At 37.1% G+C, this 24299-nt stretch overlaps 1 protein-coding gene and 1 long non-coding RNA gene across 3 annotated transcripts in view; one reads left to right on the forward strand and one right to left on the reverse strand.

The window, feature by feature from the left end:
• The window catches only part of LOC138700543 (adenosine deaminase 2-like), a 36508-nt gene extending 35369 nt beyond the window's left edge, over positions 1 to 1139 (forward strand). Inside the window, exon 7 of the mRNA XM_069827135.1 lies at positions 620 to 1139. Coding sequence (XP_069683236.1) covers positions 620 to 749 — 130 coding nt within the window. The 3' untranslated portion in view covers positions 750 to 1139. The remainder of the gene's footprint in view (positions 1 to 619) is intronic.
• LOC138700628 (uncharacterized) overlaps positions 1 to 24299 on the reverse strand; it is a 901578-nt gene that overhangs the window by 269520 nt on the left and 607759 nt on the right. The gene's annotated exons all lie outside the window — the stretch shown is intronic.

The raw sequence follows: 24299 nt of genomic DNA on the forward strand, positions 1-24299 counted from the left end.
AATTATGAAATATGCAGTTATCTAGTTGTAGTATTAAGGTAGCGATATCAAGATTCGCTATTCTAATATGTCCTCTATTATCACGAACTAAACTGAACTGGACTGAATGGAAGTCAGCTATGTAAATATTGTAACACTGACGTCTTTTCAGTCTGTTACCTGTCCATACTAAGCAACATAAAACACTCCAATGCTCCATATAGGGCAAATGTACACAGTATTTCCTGGGTTTCACACTTGATTTATAATACTGTAGTAAAGGACCGACGGCATTTACCTGAGGCAAACCAGTTTCCTGATGAACGCTCTGTGTTAATACACAGTAATTATTATTATTATTCATAGCTCATGGAATGCGGTAGAAACACAAAAAAATACGGGAGACAAGAAATCGCAATAAAAGAAGACAAAACGAGAGATTTTTTAAAATATGAGATAGTTGGCAACCCTAGTATTAGAATTATTTCAATTTTAGAATTAAATCAGTGTACTTATTCATCACTTTTCTTACACTAATTAAAGGAATTTGGAAGTATATTTTAGCATATCATATTTACACAGTGAATGGCGATCAATTATCTCTAGACATAAACGCATAATGTATTTTGTGTGTCCACAGGTACAGCGCACTGGACAAGAACGATAAGGAAGATGCAATATCTGCTTGGGAGGAGAAGTGGAACAGATTTATAGATGAAGTACTTAAGGATCAGAATTATAATAATGTAAAAAATAAGACGCAAGAATGATGAGATGCTTATTAACTGTCTTGTGCTCATAGTTGTGAGGACGCCACATTCTACTCGGTCTTCAAAAATGCATTCCAATACTCTCTTGAGAGTCATTAATGTACACAGCTGTTGCACCTCACCATGTAGATAACAGGCTGCGTCTGGATATCGTCTTAAGATCTACAATATTTGTCTGAAAAATACTCAAATTTGAGGTACACTTATGTAAATGATCATTAATTCATCTAACAACACATTTTTGGAAACATAATGTCTATGCCACTTTATTTATCACAAGTGTCTATTGAAGAAACAAAATCATATGAAGTTATTGTCACAAGTGATTGTGAGTGAACCGGAATTTTGTGTTGTTTCTTCAAATAAAGATCCATTATTTCCGATCAAAAATATTACATTTTCCTATATATTTTCCCAATAGATAAGGAGTAATCGGTGTACACAAACAGGTGGTATGCCGAAAATTACTTTTAGACATCAGCGATGAAGATAACGTGTATTTCCCTGAACATTGTTGTTTCCAATAGTGCTGAATATTTCAGATTAATAACATTTTTCTTCTGGTCTTCCAACTGAGAGCCATTATAATATGTTAGAGAATTGCTGGCAGTGTGGTAAGTGATATGGGTTCATTGTTAAGGACGGGTTGTTGCAGAGTTCACGCTTGTCAGAGTCTTTAAGATCTATTTTGCGTAGATTTGCTCACAAGCAGCCATATCCCTCTAGCATTCAGAATTTTTCAGCAACTTCTGTTCTCCTGTCTTCAAATTTGTAGTCTAAATTCTGTTCTATGTGAAGTTTAAATTCATCTGATATTCCTTCGAAACTGTTAATCACGTTTTACTTTTGGGTTTGCTAAATAGTGTTTTTACTTGGTCCCAATCTGTGACAGACGTGCTCCTTCTTTTTCCAATTCATCTACTATGTCAATACTAGATCCCGGATGTTTAGGCAGTTATAACAATTAAAATAGGCAGACAAAAAGGCAATAAAAAGTATTGTGCCTTTTTAATATTCCTCCTGCAATATTTTCTTATTAAAATATCATCTATGCATAATGTATAGCTTGTTCTTTTTATTTTCTTAAGTATATGTTTAAGTCACTTATATAGATATTAATCTTTTGAGTGTCAATCATGAGTACATCGTGATTGTATAATTTTGCTTGAAGTGTCGATCATGATCCAATCGTGATATACTTTCCCTTGTGTAAATTTACGTGGCATTTATCACATAATACTACGCTAAGGGGGTCGGCACTAACAATAAGAGAGTTAAAAAGTGTTTGTACTAATGAAAGATTCTTATGGGAGACTTCCATTGGTTTGTTTCATTTTTATTCACATTCGTACATATTATAGCTATCAAACATTTAAGGAGATGGTGTACATATTTTCCGTAACTTCATTCCATGTAATGATAGTCTATTAGCTTACTATATTTTCAAACAGATCTATTAGGAAGTCTAGAATACTACTTTTTCTTAAGAATTCTTTGATTTCTTGAGTAATGTGTAATATCTGCGGTTCTGTATTATTGTCTGAACTGAAACTAATGTATTCATCAGCTATTAATTTGTTGGTTGAGAATGTGGAAATCGATTTCCAAGAGCATTCGTTTACAATTTCTTTAACAAGAAAACGAGTTTTAGGTCTTTCCGTTGTTTCTCAGCAAAATTATTTTCCAGAAGCTGCTCACTGTAGTTGAATCTCTTCTACAGAGCTGCCTTGAGACATAGCAGTAACGCAGTGGTGACCAACTTTAGGTGCTCAAGAGCAAAAAAGAGCAACGTTTGCATTACAAGCATTGAGACGATCTGCTCTCGCATGCTGCCAGGATTGGCCGCGTAAATCACACCATATTTTACGTAAATTCCAAGTAATTTTCTTCGCGTATGAAAACTCATATTTTATACATCTTGATTACACAACCTTTAACACTATATCACTTCGGAAAACGTATTGTGTGTCTTTCACGTGTTAAATTTTACATTACCTCGTTAACATGTTTCAGCCTGCTATTGGCCATCTTCAGAACTGGTTGTTGCTGGTCTTGGCGCCTTTTGTGTTTCCTGTGGGGGTGTGTTTGTGTAGTGTAATGTGGAGTCAAAGAGTGTGTGTGTTCTGAAATTGAGTTGTGTGTTGAGAATTTCATTTGGGTGTGTTTTTGTGTGTATATTTCGTATTGTTCTAGTGTGTTTAGTTTCTGGCTTTTTGGTTGGATGTGTAGAATTTCCATGTCTGTGTTGATGTCTCTGTAGGTGTGGTTAGCATTTGTGATGTGTTCTACATATGTGGAAGTGTTTTGTAATTTTGTTATGGCTGTGGTGTGTGTTCTTTGTAACGTGTTTCAAATGATCTTCCTTTCTGTCCTATGTAGAAGTTGTTGCAGGTGTTACAACACACAAACAACACAAACAATCAACTAAAATACAACCACATAGGCGTATACAAACTCAAATGTAACATCTGCAACAACTTTGTGTTCGCGAGAAAAAATAACAGGGAGCGGATCGCTGCGCGGCATTTGAGGTGTGCGCGTTCTTGTCTCAGCGCATGCTTGAAATCGCGTACAAACGAGCGAACGAAGCTTCGAATTCTGTTCGACCCTTGTTGCATTACTGCCGCGGCGCGTCCGTGTATTCCCGGCTTAACGTGTTGCAACGCTCCTTGCAGTCATTGATCTGCAGTGGGGGTGTGTAAAGTCTTGGTTTTTCTGAACTGCGCACCTCTCAGCCATAGAAACCGCTCACTATCTCTCGTTGTAGTACGGATTTGTGCACGTCGCATGCGTCGGTTCAAAAAAACCAAGTCTTAACTACAATCATCCACTCCGTAAGACTTGCGAGAGAAGAATATAAACAAGAACTTCTCATCAGATATGTTTCGACCAAATACCTGCGCATTCGTAACACGTAACAAATTGCTTAACATTACTATAAATTTAATTTATTTCCTAAATCAATTTATTTTTAATTCCTTCAAAGATAATAATTTAAATGGAGATTGAGTTACAGAATGTGAATTCATAATAATGTTATTTTGGGTTTACATCAAGTGTAAAGAAATCTTTAATGCGAACAGTTTTATTTTATAAGAATGCACATTCTTTACTATTTTGTAATTACGTAAAAGCCAAATAAATCAACAGATACTGTGAATATTAGAGTTCAAGTGGTTATACCATAATAAAGAATGTTAAGAACCAAACAAGATAGAGCGGGCTAGCCTTGCATTCGGGATGTCCGGGGTTCGATCCCAGAGGCCGGCAATCCTGAGATTTTTCATGATTTCCTCAGTTATTTCCAGGCAAATGCCGGGATTGTATTTCTTGAAAGTCCGGCCATGGCGGGCAATCCTTCCCTTAATGCAGGGGTCGTCAGCACAGAGCACGCTGGGGCTAGAGTCTCAACCGAGGAAAACGCAGTGCACTATGGTGCACTCCGTAGCTGCTAGAGGGTATGCTCTTATCTCTCCGTGCTGCACGACGGTGCACACGGGACGGCACCGCGTACGCTTTGCACATTTCAGCGAGTGCTGACGACCACTGCCTTAATGATTTCATATGTGTGAGTGAATGGTGTGCAATTTCTTAAATGTTTGTGTTTTATCGGAGATGGTCCTGGCATTGAGCTGATCCCTCATCCAGGTAAGCCCTACATGTCCTTGTGTGGTCAAAGAAGTATGTATGTGATTCAATAGACTAATTCTTCTTCCGATAGGTCGTGGCCCTGTAAGGCTCATGTGGCGTGGATCGTACAAATGAACCTAAAAGGGAGGGGTTAAACTAAGATAAGGAAAGAGAGGAAGAAAGAAAGAAAGAGAGAAAGAAAGAAAGAAAGAAAGAAAGAAAGAAAGAAAGAAAGAAAGAAAGAAAGAAAGAAAGAAAGACCAAACAGTTTGCGTAATTAATTGATTCAATACTTTACGTTTTCACATATAGTAATTTGATCGAAACGTAGCTGATGAGACGTTTTTATTTACATTCTCCCCTCGCAAGTCTTGCGGAGTAGATGATTGCAGTTACACTTACCCCCACTACGAAGCAATGACCTCAAAAAGCGTTACAACACGTTACATTTCGTATTCTCAAAACCATTGGACATGTCAAAAAACTTATTTGACAAAACTTGTTCTCATTGACGTTATTTATTACCACTACGAATTAATGTAATAGATTCCCTTCCACCCTGTACAATGGCTAAAAAAATACTGTAATAACAGATTAAAGTCCAAAAATTACAGACGAGAAACAAGACCTTTGAAAATACTATAAGATAAATTACAAGTACGTCTGTATATTAATTTATTTTCTTAGTGAATTATTATTATTATTATTATTATTATTATTATTATTATTATTATTATTATTATTATTATTATGAGAATGAAACGTAAGCATCGTTAGTCCATTATTCATACATAATCTATACAATAAGCACAACTGAAACTAGCGTGAGCCCTTTCGGCCCCGTCTCATTAATATCCCTTCAGCTGCTATGATAAGACAAGACTTTCCGCTTTCCTCCCTAGCTGCATTTGCATGTGTTGATCAGTCAGTCGCTCTTGCGAGGTCATGGCTCGTGCAATCAAGAAAGACTATCGACTAAGTCATTCATTTGGATGACGAGACAACAATTAATTATTAATAACATTACAACGTGATTTCGAATCTCGTCATGTACACCAAACTACACGGTTCGATTATGGACGTCAATAGGTGAGAAATACTGGCTTTAAGCTTTAGTTTTTTATTGTGCATGAAGGCCAGTATGATATTTCCTTGTCATCCCTTTTACAAGATGGTAAGATCCTCTAATCATGAATGTTAGATTTAAATATTCATGTACTTCCACAAAAATCCTAGGAAGAAATAATGCATAATAGCGAAGATGAAGACGGACGAATGATATAGCGGAGAGCGAGACAACCACCGCAACCCACTGTGTTAATTCCAGAAATTGTTTTATGTACAGCTGTCAAAAGAAAAAGTGGCCATTCTCCTGAAAAAATGTTCCCTTCGGGTATCTTCCCTATAATTCGGAGACAGGCGATGTTACATGTTGTTGGACCACGTTGCCTGATATCTACAGTTATAATTGAAGTATTCCCTCTGTGATTCGATAGCGTAATGGTAGCGTTCAGGCCTCTTATTCATGAGGTCCTGCGTTCGACTACAACCTCGTGCTTTTTATGTTCTTTTTTGTTATGTTTTTGAGAGAGACAAACTATACATAATGGCTCCTTTCTCTTTTACGATTATTTTAGTAATTAACATCAGGTTCATTAATATATTATGCCATGACTTTATCATTATGATAGTGTGGCTGCAAATGGAAAGAAAGAAGATTTTATTCTCAATAAAAATATCTTCCGTGGCATAAACAAAACAAATTTACTGGCGTCGGCCTTAAAACATTCAAACAATTAAGCGTTCAAAAACAAAACAAAAAGCCACAATTCAATATTTAGTCTATCTTCCCCTTATCTCGATCATCTTGCAGTCGAGTGGGCATGGAATCGACTGGTCTTTGCAAATAGCGACTGTTCTTAGACACGATATTCCAGGCATTCTGAACATACCAACATACATAAGTGTTCTGTCCATGGGCAGGTCTTTCATTGCAAACCCAGCAATCTCCAATCTTTCCTATTTTCTGCCTTCCTCTTAGTCTCCGCATATGATCCACATATCCTAATGTCGTCTATTATTCTTTTCAACCAGAGACCCAACCAATTCCTTTTTCTCTTTCTAATCAGTTTCAGCATCATTCTTTCTTCACTCACTTTTTCAAACACAATTTTATTTCTTATTCTGTCTGTCCACTTCACACGCACCGTTCTTCACCACATCCACATTTCAAATGCTTCAATTCGTTTCTCTTCATTTCGTCATAATGTCCATGTTCCTTCCCCATACAATGCCACACTCCACACAAAGCACTTCACTAGTCTCTTCCTTAGTTATTTTTCCAGAGGTCCGCAGAATATCCTTCTTCTTCTATTAAAAGCTTCCTTTGTTCATGTTTGCAGTTTTTCTTGGGAAGGATAGGCCTATATGCGGTAACATCCCGTTGCTTTCCGCATACCACTATCTCTTTCGCATCTTATTAAATTCCAGGGGACCCAAGCGTGGAGATGAGGAGAGTGGATTTGACTAATTGGGCCCTCCGGACTTCACCGAAAGTCACGGCAAGGGTTAAATATTAATTCTATCAGGATGTTTGACCCGATCAGAGACCGGGAAATCTCAATTAGCCTTTGCCCCCCGCATCCTGGACTAGCTTCTACGAATCATCAGAAAATCTTAGAGTGTGATTGGGTCAATTTTTCCGAAAATGTTTCCACACTTTTGCTCTCGTAGCTCAGCGGACGAACGTCGAAATTTAGATGTCAACGTCTCAGGTTCAATTCCTAGTTACTCCTTTTCATTTTATTGTGGTTCAAGATAGTATAATGTAATAATACAAAAAGAAAAACTAATACCAGTATTATGCAACTGGATTTTTCCAAACCTAATATTAAATTTATGTTATTTATACCGCTAAAGAACGATTATAATATAAATACCTTGAATATTATTTATACAGTATCACTAAAGAACGATAACAGAATATAAATGATAAATATCGGTTTGTTTAATTAATATAAGATATTATATAATACTTATTTAATTATCTCAATAAAATAACCTATTTTACAAAGAAAGATGGTTATTTGTGTTATAATAATTACTTACATAAAATACAGATTATTTATATTGCGAAAGAACAATAACAATATAAATAACTTGAATACTATTTTATAATGGTAATGAAGGAAAACAGAATATCAATGATAACTTGAATATTATCTATATTGCTAAAGAACGATAACAATATAAAAAACGTGAATATTATTCATATCGGAATTTCACAGATTTATTACAGATGTATTTAAGAAATTGTAGAAGAATAGTAATTAGTAACAGTGTCCTATTTATTCTTCTTGGAGCCAAATTTGTAACTTTTAAAAGTGTGGTTACTATGTTGAAGTGTATGTGTTGTAACGGATGCTTGATTTGTTATGTATGTGAGTCAGTTATGTGATGCTTGATGTCGTCGCAATGTCGTAATTATAGTTTGATTGTGTTTGTGTGACTATTGTGTATGAATTTATGATGTATGGTACGGAAAGCTGCGTATTTGTGTTATAGAAGTGTTACGTATGTGTGTTGTTAATGTTTTTGTATGTTACAAATTGATACCTGATATTTATTTTGCAATCGCAATGCCTAATTTACGGTTTGTTTATGTTTTGTTTACATCGCGTAAGCTAATTTAATTTTCTTTTCTATTTCTCTTTATGCTTATCTTTTTTGTGTATGAAACTATAGCCCTAACATACATATGTAAAATAGGGTTAACCACCATTGGAGATACAATAATAATAATTGTTATTCATATCGTTATAAAACGATAACAGAATACAAATGATGACTTGAATTTTATTCATATCTCTAAAGAACGATAACAAAATATAAATAACGTGATATCCATAAAGAACGATAACTGGATATAAATGATAATTTGAATAGCATTTACATCGCTAAAGAACGATTAAAAAATAAAATGAAAACTTGAAGAAGGCCCGAACCCACAACCATTGAATCATTAAACAAGCACTCTACCGCTGGCCTACGAGGCGCAGACATTGAACACTTTCATAGTTCGGGAACTGCTTGTACAAGCACATGCATCGTGTAACATCGCCGCGACCCGAAGTGGACTTTGAAAATATTCGCTGTTCACGAGTGCGGCCACTTTTTTTTTTGACAGCTGTACAAGGGTTAATCATAAAGTAACTTCCTTTTTCATATGAGCGCACAATAATCGACATATCGACACCACAGTCTTTGCAATGTATGTTGAGTGCTTCCGTTCGCTTCGAGCAGTAGTAGGCTAGGCCTACTTGCGGCTGTTACTCATAATAGGCTTATTACGCGTGTTCAAAATGTGTGCTCTAATTGAGAATCCCGCCACCTGGGAAATAAGTTACACTTGGTGATATGATTTGTTGTGGCGAAAACTAAAGAAATTGAAATCCATCTTCTTGCGATTTTTTTTCTCACAATGCTCGCCCACATACTGCGCAGCATACTACGCCATACAGCCCTGATTTGAAGCATTATGATAACTAGGGACCTTATTTTGTCCCACGAGACTACAAGACTAAGTAGGGCTATTACTGGAGTTTTTAAGTGAACGAAGCGTGTGCATGTCGCAGGTCAATTATTTGACTGACTGCTAACGCGATTCTTGTTTGGTCAGAACAAAACATGAACCACTTTAGGAATTACACTAATATTTACAATTTTAATTATTTACACTATGTACACTGGAATAGCTATTTTAAATATTTAAACTATCACAAAGAATGTAGGTCTACAGTGATCAAACATTACTTACACTACTATGTACAGTGTTGTGTATTGTAATGCAAATTATTTTATTTAATAATACTATAGCCTACTTATTTTGTAAATAGTGTATAACAGTGTAAATATGTTTGATCAATGTAAGTCTACATCCTTTATAATAATGTAAATAGTTAAAATAGTGTATTATAGTGTGCATCTGTCAGGCATTGACTCCTTTCAGAAGCAGATTGTCAAAAAGACTGCTCTTCGTCTCTAGAATATCTTTCTTCAGATACTACTTTTGCAGCATATAGTTTTATATATAGCAATTTTCCTTCATTACGCTGATTATTTCTTTGGTCCAAATTATCTTATTTAACACTAAATTGTAATAATGTTTAGCTCTTAGAATTACGTGTAACTAAATACTTTTTTACATTTTGATATAATAATAATAATAATAATAATAATAATAATAATAATAATAATAATAATAATAATAAATATTATTATTATTATTATTTATTCCAAAGTGTGTTCTGTATTGCTATTATAGTACTGTTAAAGACTCTAATCTTGGATCCTGACAGGAATGCGACGTGACCCTACAGTTAGCGATAGTGACCCCTATTAGTAATGCTAGACTGCTACCAGCTGTCTAAAAAAATTGTGTTCTGTTCCTACCTCGCAGACGAAGCTATTGAGCAAGTCAGCATCACATTCAGGTGCGTTGTCACTATTCTCACTACCCCTATTGTCATCACCGTCATCAGTATTACTAATGTTATCGCTATCACTACCACTGTCGTAAGCCCCCTTAAATTTATAATAATTAGGCTTGTAAAGTTGGGGCCCGATAGGGTGCGTTACAGTGGCTTCAAGTTGACTATCCGTTCACCAGTCAGTATTCTAGCATACACAAACAGTGTATCTGCTCAATATACTCCGTTCGCCAGTCACTATTGTAACATGCGTAACAGTTCACCTGCTGAATACTCCGTTCGCCAGTCACTACTGTAGCATGCGTAACAGTGTATCTGCTGAATACTCCGTTCGCCAGTTACTATCGTAACATGCGTAACAGTGTACCTGCTGAATACTCCGTTCGCCGGTCACTACTGTAGCATGCGTAACAGTGTATCTGCTGAATACTCCGTTCGCCAGTTACTATCGTAACATGCGTAACAGTGTACCTGCTGAATACTCCGTTCGCCGGTCACTACTGTAGCATGCGTAACAGTGTATCTGCTGAATACTCCGTTCGCCAGTTACTATCGTAACATGCGTAACAGTGTACCTGCTGAATACTCCGTTCGCCAGTCACTACTGTAGCATGCGTAACAGTGTATCTGCTGAATACTCCGTTCGCCAGTCACTACTATAGCATGCGTAACATTGTACCTGCTGAATACTCCGTTCGCCAGTCACTACTATAGCATGCGTAACATTGTATCTGCTGAATACTCCGTTCGCCAGTTACTATCGTAACATGCGTAACAGTGTACCTGCTGAATACTCCGTTCGCCGGTCACTACTGTAGCATGCGTAACAGTGTATCTGCTGAATACTCCGTTCGCCAGTTACTATCGTAACATGCGTAACAGTGTACCTGCTGAATACTCCGTTCGCCGGTCACTACTGTAGCATGCGTAACATTGTATCTGCTGAATACTCCGTTCGCCAGTTACTATCGTAACATGCGTAACAGTGTACCTGCTGAATACTCCGTTCGCCGGTCACTACTGTAGCATGCGTAACAGTGTATCTGCTGAATACTCCGTTCGCCAGTTACTATCGTAACATGCGTAACGGTGTACCTGCTGAATACTCCGTTCGCCGGTCACTACTGTAGCATGCGTAACAGTGTATCTGCTGAATACTCCGTTCGCCAGTTACTATCGTAACATGCGTTAACAGTGTACCTGCTGAATACTCCGTCCGCCAGTCACTACTGCTACTGCTACAGTACAGTTCGCCAGTCACTATCGTAACATGCGTAACAGTATACCTGCTGAATAATAATGCCGAAGGTTGAAGGTTCTCAGGCGCATATTTTTGCAGCGGAATTTGGTGAAAGTTTTGAAGTGAATGACGGGAATACTATATGTAAATTATGGAATACAAATACACGAGGTTACAGGCTATATTATATACAGATACACTGTAGCACAAGAAAATAAAGGAGGAAACTCAAACCCACGAATAATTCCATGATAGTTCTTCTGCACACAAGGAAAGGTACGTAAAAATATATATTTGTAATGCTATGTAGCGTATGTTTACTTTTAGACCTGTCCAGATTTGTTTATGTGCACCTTGTTATACGTTTAATCGGTCGCAAAACCAAGTCAATGTCCTTGTACTAGCTCACGTCCCCGGCCTATGTACCATACTGCAGGCAACTTTTATAATCGGTCCCCAACGTTACAAGCCTAATAATTTTATTAATCTCATACTGCATGATTGGAGTCCATGTTTTTCACAGTACCATTTCTTTTCTATATTTTCAATGTGTCAACAGAATTCTTAATAATAAATTAAATAATCATTAAGAAAAAAAATAACTAAACCACGCAAAAACTTCAGTTCGCGTGGACACTTACACTCTCATTTGCCAACATTTTCGAAATATCATATTGCTATTCACCCAGTTCTCGTCTATATAAAAAAAAAAACTGATTGTCCCTTGTTCCGGAATTCATTTATTTGCATCAGATACTGCATCTCCATCTCCAGTCTACGATGGGTGAAATTATTTTCAGAACGGCTTGTAATATTGAAAACATGCAGTGATAATACACAAGCCTCAGTACGTTATCTGTTGTTTTTGATTCCCCGCCTCACTCCGCTACCTCACCCCTCAAGTTCCAAGATTGGAGCCTTCAACAGTACTTATATTTTCTATATGTTTTATAGTGGTTGAGTGAAAAAGAAGGCTTCATGACTAAAACTAAATAAATTAAATAAATGAATAAATGATTTAAAATGTAGGAAAGGTCTTCACAGTATCGGTCTTTATCACTAAAATGCATTGTGAACAGTCTGCGAAGTATAGTTTTCAATAATGAATAGAATGTCAACTGCAGCACAAACAGGATGCAAGTACTGTATAATACCTGTGGCACGAGCAAACATGTCGTCACGTCAATGAACAACTAATCTTATCTCCGTACGCTCTGGGCCAGAATACAGTCCCTAAGTGATAACCATATTGTCATGCATATGAAGAAATGGCTTGCATCGTACCGCTGCTTACGTCAAGTTGTAGGGGAAATTCACCCCATTCCACCCGCTGCAGCTATACTCGATACCATTACTAGCTTTAACTGCTCCCTTTTCATAGCCCTACTGATAAGTGTCTCAATTTAGCCGGAAACTACATAGAAGAATAAACCGGAGTTTGTAGTTTGAAAGTGTTGTAAACAAAAAATAATGTAACGACATTGCAATTTTTGTTACAATAAAACGGAAGTTACTTCATGAATAGCCCTGGCATTACATGAGTGAGAAATGGTGAATTTTGTCTGAACCTCTTTCACTTGTCCTGTAAATCTATGACATGGGTATTCTAGATTAACTTTTCTCCCGAATAAATTCAAGCTAGGTATTTTACTGCCGATGAATATCCGGCCGAGTTTGAATCTGCTAATCTCGGATTCAATCCAGTACCAAAAATGGCAATCATAGAGTAGACCACCTAAGGCAACAATGAAAATGAAGATGAGAAAGAGTGTGAGTTCGAGTTTGATGAAGATGAACATGAATGTGATAAGTTTAAGATGTGAGTGGTAAACACGAAGTCGAAGTTGAGTAAGATGAAAATGAAGATGAAGATGAGAGTGAGGACGACGACAAACATGGAGATGAGAATAATGAAGATTGAAGACGAAGATAAGTAGGGTGATTAAGACGAAGCAGAAATAGACGATAATAAGATGAAAATGAGAACGGTAAGGATAAAGATGAGGATGATAATGATGATGAAGATGAGAAAGATGAAGAGGAAGATGGGAATGGGATGATAAAGACGAAGTGGAAGATGAGAATGAAGAAGATGGGGATGGGCTGATGAAGACAGAGATGGAGATGATGTATACGAAGAGGAAGTTGAGAATGATGAAGATTAAGATGAGGAAAAGGAAGATGAGAATGACGATGAAGATGAAGATGAGGATGACTAAGAAAGATGAACATAAAGATGATGACTGAGATGAAGATGAAGATGACGAAGATGAATAGGATGATGGGGACGAAGATGAAGAGGATAATGGGGACGAAATTGGAGAGCATGGTGGGACGAAGATGAGGATAAGACACGAAGATAAAGAGAATGATAGAGACAAGGATGAAGAGAATGATGGGGACGAAGATGAAGAGGATGATTGCGACAAAAATGAAGCGAATAATGGGAACAAAGATAAAGAGATTGATGGGGACGAAGAGGGGATGATGACGGGGTCGAAAATGAGGATGATGAAGACGAAGATGAAGAAAATGATTGAGACTAAGATCAAAAGAATGATGGGGACGAAGAAGAAGAGGATGAGGGGGACGAAAGTGAAGAGGATGACGGGGACGAAGGTGAAGAGGATCATGGGGACGAAGAAGAATAGGATAATGGGGACGAAGATAAAGAGAGTAATGGAAATGAAGAAGAGGATGATGGGAACGAAGATGAAGAGGATGATGGGACGAAGATAAAGAAGATAATTGGGACGAAGATGAAGAGGATGATGAGGGCGAAGATGAAGATGATGGGAACGAAGATGAAGATAATTGAGACGAAGATGAAGGAGATAATGGAGACGAAGATGAAGAGGATGATGAGAACCAAGATGAAGAGAAGCATAGGGACGGAGATACAGTGAACGATGGGGATAAAGGTAAAGAGAATGATGGGAACGAAGATGAAGAGGATAGGATCGAAGATAAAAAAGATGATGGGATGAAGGTAAAGAGGATGGTGGGAACGAAGATGAAGAGTAACTACAGTTCAGTCTCTGACATCTTCTCCCCCTCCCAATGAAACTTACAGATGAAGACACAGCTGATCGTCTTGTCTCCGGTGGATCAATTAGGCACATATAGGTTCCAAGTCATATCAACAATCTTGTCTTCTAATGTCTTTTCGGCTCCTGATATCCACATGGTGTCGTATAGAGAAAACCCTTTCCATTTGATTCCTCTGTTGTGATAGTTTTTTAAGTTGAAATAGGGTCTCTTCAATATTACGGGATACATCAGCCTTGAGTAAGCTAAACCGGATTGGATTGGTCTCCCTAGTGGCAACTCAGACGGAGCGCGACCTATAGGCTACAGTATTTCAGTGAGAATCGCTGTATAGGTCAGCAAGAGCTTTTTCATCCACTTGTCCAACTCGCTTTCGCATCATCTGACGACCTTGTCAGAGACTGAAACTGAACCGAGTTTTGGTTTTGTTTCCATCTCTAACAAAGATGTTGAGAACGAAGATTAGGCCTAAGATGGGCATTAAGAGGAACGAAGATTATGAGGGTGACGACGAAAATGAAGATGAAGATGACTGGGATAAAAGGAAGGCGAAGATGAAGATGATTAAGACAAAGATGAAGAAATTAGACACAAAGATGACGATGTTTGAGACAAATATGAAGATATTTGAGACGAAGATGAAGATAAGGATGATAGAAACGAAGATGAAGATGATAATGGAGATGGAGATAAAGGCAAAGATGAAGATAGAGACAAAAATTAAGAATATGATATCAAAGATTAAGAAGAAAAAGATGATGATGATGATGATGATGATGATGAGGATGACGGAGATAAAGTTTAAGATGAGGATGATAAAGACGAAGATGAAGATAGGGAAGATGGAGATAAAGGCGAAATTGAGGATGATGAGACTGAAGATGAAGCTGAGAATGTTGGAGGCGAATACGAATATGAGGGTGATGAAGATTAAAATGAAAAACGAAAGTAAAGGTAAAGATGAAGATGAATAGAGAGATACAAACAAAATATAGAGCACCAACTAACCCAGGACATCTTATACTGCAGCGGTTCCCAACATTTTTCGACTCGCGAACCCTTTCCACAACGATCTGAGTTGGGTGAACCACTGACTTTTACAGTAGACATCCATAAAATTTAATTCCAAGCAAAAGGTTTAATAACCTTAAATTAACTTAACCCTTAACGGTTAAAACCTATAGTTACTCTAGTTACGGCTTAAAAGTTACATAACGTGTAGGCCTAGTTGCAATAATAAATACAAGTTTTCATTGTAATTACTCACCTCTTCCTTGGAATTCAGTGAGAAGGTTGCGCCTGCTTTCCATGGCACAAAGCTTTGAAGTCAGGAACCACAGAAGTTGAATAAAGTCTCAAATCACTTTCAGCACAAAGTCAGTTTCTGTATTTATTTTTTAAATAGGCATATGAAGAAAACGACTTTTCGCACAAATATGTGGATGAAAAAGGTAATAAAGTCGTTATGGCTTTATTCGCAAACACTAGGAACTCCTTTAATCTCAACCAAAAATCAATTAATGACAAAGATTTATAATTTTTCTGTAACTGAAAATCAGTGGAAATTAAAAAAAAAAAAACTGCTCTTTTTCATCTACGTTTAATGTGGATTCTAAAATTGTCGACTCTTCGAAGGGATTGTGAACCAAATTGTTATTATTGGACATGGCAGAAAAATATTCTCTGAAGGTTTTTCCAAGTCCCTTTAAATCTTCTTTAATCATGTTATTGACATTTTCGTCCAAAGAAAGATGATTTTCCACCAGGAAGTCATGAAGGATTATCAAAGCATTCGGTTTGATTGCTATTGAAACACGTTTGCCAAAAATTAAGTTTTTTACGAATGATTCGATACGGTCTTGCACAATATAAACGTTTATATTTGACCCATGGAGCGATAAGTTTAAACTGTTAATTTTTTTAGAAAATGTCTGCCAAATAAGCTAAAGTCTGTAGCCAGATTTTATCTTCCATGCACTTTGCTTGGTGAAAGGCATGGCTGGTGAGAAAAACGTAAACTTCGTCTTTAAGCTCATACAGTCTGGAAATAGTTCTACCTCGAGATAGCTATCCAACTTCAATGTGAGGCAATAAACACTTATAAATGCTTGCCATTTCCTCACAAAGCTCTGCAAAGATGCGGGAATTTGTAGGGCGAGCCTTAATAAAATTAAGTATTTTCCATGCATAGTCCAGCACTTATTTCAATCCAACGGGCATGCATTTAGAAAAACAGCCTGTCTATGAATGCAACAATGTGTCCAAGAAGCGTTCGGCGCTACCGATTTCACTTTGACAACAAACCCAGCATAACACCCTGTCATAGATTCCGCACCATCTGAACAAATGCCTACACAGAGAGTCCAATCTATTGAATTTTTGCGAAAGTATTCGTCGGTTAACTTAAATATATCTCCTCCCGTAGTTCTCTCTTTTAAGGGTTTGCAGAATAGTAGCTCCTCTTCTACAGATTCCCCATTAATATAACGGACGAAAAGTAACAAAATGGCTAAATTGGCAACATCAGTCGATTCGTCAAGTTGAATCGCAAAAGGAGGACTGGCACGAACTCTTTCCAAAATTTCATTTTCGACATAATTTTCCATGTCTTTAATCCGGCGGTTGATCGTATTGTCGAACAATGGTACCATATTGACTTTTTTGTGAAAGATTCTCCAAGTATGCACTGTACTACATCATTTATACATGGCAGCACTAAATCTTAAGCTATTGAATGGGGTTTTGTAGTTTTAGCAATTCTGTAGCTAACGTGATAAGACGCTTCAAGCGCATTCTCATTGTCACTGTTTCCAGCTGATACAAAAGTAGTTAAATCATTTTTTCACTCGTTAGCTTTTCGTGTAAAAAAAACAGCGGATTTGTTTACGTGGGTGGGGTGTTTAGTTCCTAAATGGCGTTTAAGTACAGAAGGTTTCAGACTACTGTTAGCAAGAATGTCGCCACAAACAACACACTGTAGTCTTGGACAGTTCTTGTCACCTATAGGCCTACATATGAAAATCCGCAATTATCATACTTTCTTTTCTTTACACACGGTTCACTTTTGTCGGATTGAAACACATCACTAGAAGCTGAATGACCTCTTGACACAACACTAATATGCGATTTTGTTAAACCCTGTTTCCCCTTCTAACTTCCACTTTTCAACCAGTTATCCATTTTAATGTGAACGGAAACGATTATGATACACAACTGACAAATTACTGCATTTGCCACAAGGAAGGAAGAAGTAGGCTATTGTTGAAAATACAAAATTAAATATAAGTTTGTTGAAATAACACATTAACATCTAAAATCAAAGGCGTGACCGCCATGTAACCGTTCCTTAGTCGGGTCGCGGTACTGTTGTTAGTACTGTTAGAACACAAAGAAGCTGGCAGACTAAATTTCCATTGTAGCGAAATAAAATGCATTCTTAACGTTGTTGCATAACTGTAAATCAGGCATTCGCGGTAAATATTAATTTATTGTAGAAATAAGGTGATAAATTCCCGATGTTACACATATGTAACAAGGGGCATTATGTGGTTAATTTAATTTAAACAAAAAAAAAAAGCTACCACTACCACTACCACTACCACTACCACTACTATTATTATTATTATATGGAAGGAGTCCATAATTGTACCTATTTTTAAAAAGGGGGACAAAACCAACTGTGGTAACTTTCGAGGAATATCACTTTTGTTGACGTAGTACAAAATTTTGTCCAATATTCTTTTGAGAAGATTAACTCCATACGTAGATGAAATTATTGGGGATCATCAGTGCGGTTTTCGGCGTAATAGATCGACTATTGATCAAATTTTTTGTATTCGACAGATAATGGAGAAAAAATGGGAGTATAAGGGTACAGTACATCAGTTATTCATAGATTTCAAAAAGGCACATGACTCGGTTAAGAGGGAAGTATTATATGATATTCTTATTGAATTTGGTATTCCCAAGAAACTAGTTCGATTAATTAAAATGTGTCTCAGTGAAACATACAGCAGAGTCCGTATAGGTCAGTTTCTATCTGATGCTTTTCCAATTCACTGCGGGCTAAAACAGGGAGATGCACTATCACCTTTACTTTTTAACTTCGCGCTAGAATATGCCATTAGGAAAGTTCAGGATAACAGGCAGGGTTTGGAATTGAACGGGTTACATCAGCTTCTTGTCTATGCGGATGACGTGAATATATTAGGAGAAAATACACAAACGATTAGGGAAAACACGGAAATTTTATTTGAAGCAAGTAGAGCGATCGGTTTGGAAGTAAATCCCGAAAAGACAAAGTATATGATTATGTCTCGTGACCAGAATATTGTACGAAATGGAAATATAAAAATTGGAGATTTATCCTTCGAAGAGGTGGAAAAATTCAAATATCTTGGAGCAACAGTAACAAATATAAATGACACTCGGGAGGAAATTAAACGCAGAATAAATATGGGAAATGCGTGTTATTATTCGGTTGAGAAGCTCTTATCATCCAGTCTGCTGTCCAAAAATCTGAAAGTTAGAATTTATAAAACAGTTATATTACCGGTTCTTCTGTATGGTTGTGAAACTTGGACTCTCACTCTGAGAGAGGAACATAGGTTCAGGGTGTTTGAGAATAAGGTGCTTAGGAAAATATTTGGGGCTAAGCGGGATGAAGTTACAGGAGAATGGAGAAAGTTACACAACACAGAACTGCACGCATTGTATTCTTCACCTGACATAATTAGGAACATTAAATCCAGACGTTTGAGATGGGCAGGGCATGTAGCACGTATGGACGAATCCAGAAATGCATATAGAGTGTTAGTTGGGAGACCGGAGGGAAAAAGACCTTTAGGGAGGCCGAGACGTAGATGGGAGGATAATATTAAAATGGATTTGAGGGAGGTGGGGTATGATGATAGAGACTGGATTAATCTTGCTCAGGATAGGGACCGCTGGCGGGCTTATGTGAGAGCGGCAATGAACCTTCGGGTTCCTTAAAAGCCATTTGTAAGTAAGTAAGTATTATTATAACAATGCCGCAGAAATGGAGACAGGGGGTTCGCGAACCACAGGTTGGGAAACGATGTTATACTGTAAATATTTTCCGTTTACTGACTTGTTTGATCATGAGTGTAGCTACTAATGAAATTATTGGGTGCTGTTAGAGATGGCCGATATTTCACAAACCGATATTTTGTCACAGGTATTTTTTTGTCACAGATAACCCTGTGACTGATGACGCGAAATATCTGTGACAAAATATCGCTATCGAAATCTGCTCCGTACTCTGTGTGTTGCAACGTCTGCGACTGATATTTTCTCTTCTACGTCGTGGGTTTGCGCATGCGCACGATACAATAACAGCAATCGGGCGGTGGCATTTGATTATTTTTTCGTGACATTTTGTTCAATATTATTTTTTTCAAAGTGATGATGTGTTGCAAAGTTATTAGCGGCATTATAATAATATAATCATGAATCTAACATTTTGTTTTCATATTTAGTCTGTATATATGCTTTATAAATATTTTATGTATTCCCCGAGATCTTCACATTTTCATACTACTGTGAATTTATATTAATGTGTAAGTATTTTCCACCCAATTTTTACGCAGTAACAATATGTTTTTTTTTTTAGTTACACTATTAATTACAAACAGAATAGGCTAGTCACAGGAGCCTACATTATTTTAATAACTTTACCGTCCTGTACTTCTCTCATTTATGTATGATCCAGTTTTAATGTATAGCTCCAACACGAACCGTGCAGGGTAGTATTAATTAAAATAATTAAACTAAAAATAAAATTATTTTTGTAATAAGTTCTTTACCGGCATGTTGTTTATGGTTATTAACTCTTATGAAATCGCACAGTGCTTCCTAACATTGGTACTTGTGTGGGGTGTTATTTCACCCCAATTAATAGGCCTAATCAATACTCTAAACTTGATATTTAGTGGTTTTTATCTTGATATTGTTAAAATAATCAACTTGAAAGTAATTTTCAACTTTTAAATATAATACTATGGGGCAGTTAGCAAAAATTGTCAATTTTATAAATTCCAAAAAGATTGACATCTAGCAGACACTGCTCCATCAAATCGTTCTCATTGCCCTTGCACACTTTTAAAATAGGCCTACACTTACACATAAATGGGATAATTAATTACATTTGAAAATAAGGGGCATCAAACGTAAATCATGTCAATTCACTCCGTGTCCCTGAACGTTATGTTCTTCCGAACTTTCGAAGCATTTCTCACAAGCCGACAACAGTATCTAGGCCTATATAATTAAAACCGAACGAGACAAAACTGGCTAATATGATGGGCAACTTATTTGGCTAAACTAACTTTGAGATAGTTTCCTTCGTATTCCCCTTATACACCTTGCATATACGAATCTGTGACAGGTCAGGTTTGGTTGCCTAGACATATACGATCAACGACTAAACTAGCGTTTAGGTAGTTCCCTTCGTACTACGCATATACACCTTGCATATACGAATCTGTGACAGGTTAGCTTTGGTTAGTTTAGTATTTGTTATGCCTTGGATATACGATCAACTGCATCTCCACAAAAAATCAAAGTCGACGACTTTCACTTCCGAAATCACCGAAACTACCTCAGCGCTAGTTTAACCCAAGCAACTGTGTCTCCGCAAAAAAAAAAAAAAAAAAAAAAAAAAAAAAAAAAAAAAAAAAAAAAAAACTTACAAATGTAACGATTTTCACATCCGAAATCGCCGAAACTACTTCAATGCTAGTTTCACCATCTTATTATGAATGATATAGTGATTACACGATTAAATAATAATACCATTGGTTACCAATACTTCATCTTGTGTAAAATTCTGTCTGAACAACCGTTTTGTTTTGTAATTATTCTCCATTGTTTTTCCGAATACTTATGTTTCGTTAATTTTTATTATGACTCAGTATTATGATGTTAATGCACGACTTAAAATAATTTATCCATTATATTATATACAATAAAAAGGATCAATTTTTAAAACGATTAGGATAATCACATAACCTCAATTTCTCCATACCCAACTACATTACAAAATTATCAATTGATTCTATATCTACAATCAATTACGATATAACGTCTTGGTATATGAGGGTAACTTTTTACATGTTACTGTTCAGTTAGATTAGTATTTATTTGTTAATGGTACATGTACATAAGTTATTTGTTGGATTTTCCCATATAAACCACAGATGTGTGGCGTGTATAGAGAAATCGTATTCACATTGCACTGCTCTTCAATATTTCCTGTTAATTTTTATCGGTGTGACAAAATATCGGTGTAATTCATGCATATTGTGCTTACTTATCGATATAAAATATCGGTGTGACAAAATCACAGGTAAAAGTCACAGATATTTAATTTCCACAGTCACAGTTGTCACAGATACTTGAAAATATCGTTTAAGCTCAACTCTAGGTGCTGTACAGTTTATAAATATCGTTCTGCACTCATGGCAACGCACGTGGTCGTCTAAGCTCGTACACATATGGACTACTGGACTTGAACTTGTCTGTGAAGCCTACTAAGGAAACATGTTATCTCTGTAGCACAAGACAACTCTATCGAAGGCATTCAAATAAAAATAAGTTTTCTTTCTGGAAAATAGGACTAAGATTAATAGGATCATGGGGGCGGAGATTAAAATTTTTAATATATTGAATTTTTTTGATCCCTTTATGTTTGTTGGGTAATTCTTGATGAATGATTCAGTCATTAATATTTATTTTATGTTTTTTTGTTTATATTTTCTATATCTGGTCTATTTTATTGGGGTAATTTAGGTTATTTATTTGGTAGTGATTTAATTTCTTTTGGTTTAAAGAATTAAACTATTACCTAAAATATAAACAATTTTTGTGCACCATACACCAAAATGTATTTAAAATTAATCATTATATTAGAAAAGTAAGCTAAGTAAGCTAATGGGTTCATACCCCATTTATAGAGGAAATCCTCTCTTCTCTAATGACCAACAATTCAACAAAAATCCGAAAAAAATCATTGGGATGAAGATGAATAGAATCGCGGGGATGAAGATAAAGAGGATCATAGGGATGAAGATGAATAGGATCATGGGAACAGAGATCAAGAAGATCATGGGGACGAAACTGAAGAGGATCATGGTGACAAAGCTGAAGAGGACGATGGGAATCGCGTTATCCGAGCTCTAAACGGAACGATCTTGAAAGTTTTTAGGTCCAAAGACAACACTCAACCATCATCATCATCATCATCATCATCATCATCATCATCATCATCATCATCATCATCAGCCTTCAAGTGTTAGACCCCAGTGGATCTGTTATGGTCTCTTGCCAGCGTACCTATAGTCCCGACGCTGTTATTTCCGGCGTGACTCCGCCTCTTTGCTTACGTCTTAGAAAGTGAAGGCTCTATAAAGTCTAGGTAGGTAGTATCGTTCGCCATTTTTGTTCTTACGTTGCCGAGCTACCATACGAGGAATCTATTTGCCACACCGTTAAACATTATCATGTCGTAGCTCCTGTGATAATAAATCAAACGCAATGTAATTCAGCAAATAATTGAGCGGCAAATAACGTCTTCGTGTGCTTTCTGCGAACGCCAACGAAAGAGCTAAAATGGCGGGTGATTATATTAAGTACCTATTTATCGAGCCTTAAGAAATGAATCAGCGAATCACAAGACGCACACGTTTAAATGTAGCCGACCTGCAACGCGATTGGCTGCCGGAAATTAGAGCGACGGGACTTTAGGTCTTCCTAAATTTCTTCGACCTCTTGGGATGTATGATAAAATCTGCCTAGGCCATCTAGAGCAATCCTCTTGACATGTGTCTGCTACTGAAGTCTGTATTGCTGCAGATAATGGACAACAGAGTCAATTTGTAATTCCTTCAGAATATCTACGTTCCGATGATGGTCGAGAAGAGATGAAGGTGATAATGCTGGTGAAATGAGTCCAGGGTCCAGCACCGATAGTTACCCAGCATTTGCTAGTATTGGGTTGAGGGAAAACTCCGTAAAAAAGCTCAACCAGGTAACTTGCCCCGACCGGGAATCGAACCCGGGTCACCCGGTTTCGCGGCCAGACGCGCTAACCGTTACTCCACAGGTGTGGACTGTATGTATGTATGTATGTATGTATGTATGCATGTATGCATGTATGTATGTATGTATGTATGTATGTATGTATGTATGTACCTATTGTAAAAAAAGGTAAAGGTATCCCCGTAACATGCCATGAAGGCACTTGGGGGGCATGGAGGTAGAGCCCCATGCTTTCCATGACCTCGGACCTATTGTATACTATGCAAAATTGTTATTATTATTAGCCACCGGCGTAGCTCAGTCGGCTAAGGTGCTTGTTTGTAGATCTGGAGTTGCGCTCGGGCGCAGGTTCGATTCCCGCTTGGGCTGATTATCTGGTTGGATTTTTCAGAGGTTTTCCCCAACCGTAAGGCGAATGTCAGGTAATCTATGGCGAAACCTCGGTCTCATCTTGCCAAATACCAACTCGCTATCACCAATTCCATCGTCGCTAAATAATCCCGTAGTTGATACAGCGTCGTTAAATAACCAAGTAAAAAAATATTCTTGTCGTTTAAATAGGTAGGTTGTAACACTGTTTCCGTGTGTTTTCCTAATTCCTGGGATATGGACTATGAACTGTTGCTTGAGACCAAATGAGATGGTGCACAGCAATGAATCAGTGCGTGTGAACCTCACATAATGTTGTTCCGACATCTTTATGCATGTATTACGTCTCCATTTTCTTTACCTTCTCTGTTAACACTTTCAGTGGTTTGAATCTTAAGTGTGTGTGTGATCCTTTAAGATAAGAAGGGGAAGTATTAATGCAAGAGAACGCAGAACTAGTTGCATTTCTTCGCATAGTGTGGGCAGTGAAATTAGACACAAGAAGACGCACACCTATAACAATCCTGTTACTTAAGAAACATTTTATATTTACCAAATTCAGTAATGTCGATTTTTAAAATGGATATGGTAAGGCACTCCCTGAAATGGGTAGAGTGCATGGAATGTAAGGAAATATGCTCCGTCGTACACAAGGGATAGGGAGACAGCATACCCGTCAGCAGCCATGAATGCAGTGTCTTGTTCGCGGGTAAGAGA

Source organism: Periplaneta americana, chromosome 1 (assembly GCF_040183065.1).
Source record: "Periplaneta americana isolate PAMFEO1 chromosome 1, P.americana_PAMFEO1_priV1, whole genome shotgun sequence".
NCBI classification, from domain to species: domain Eukaryota; kingdom Metazoa; phylum Arthropoda; class Insecta; order Blattodea; family Blattidae; genus Periplaneta; species Periplaneta americana.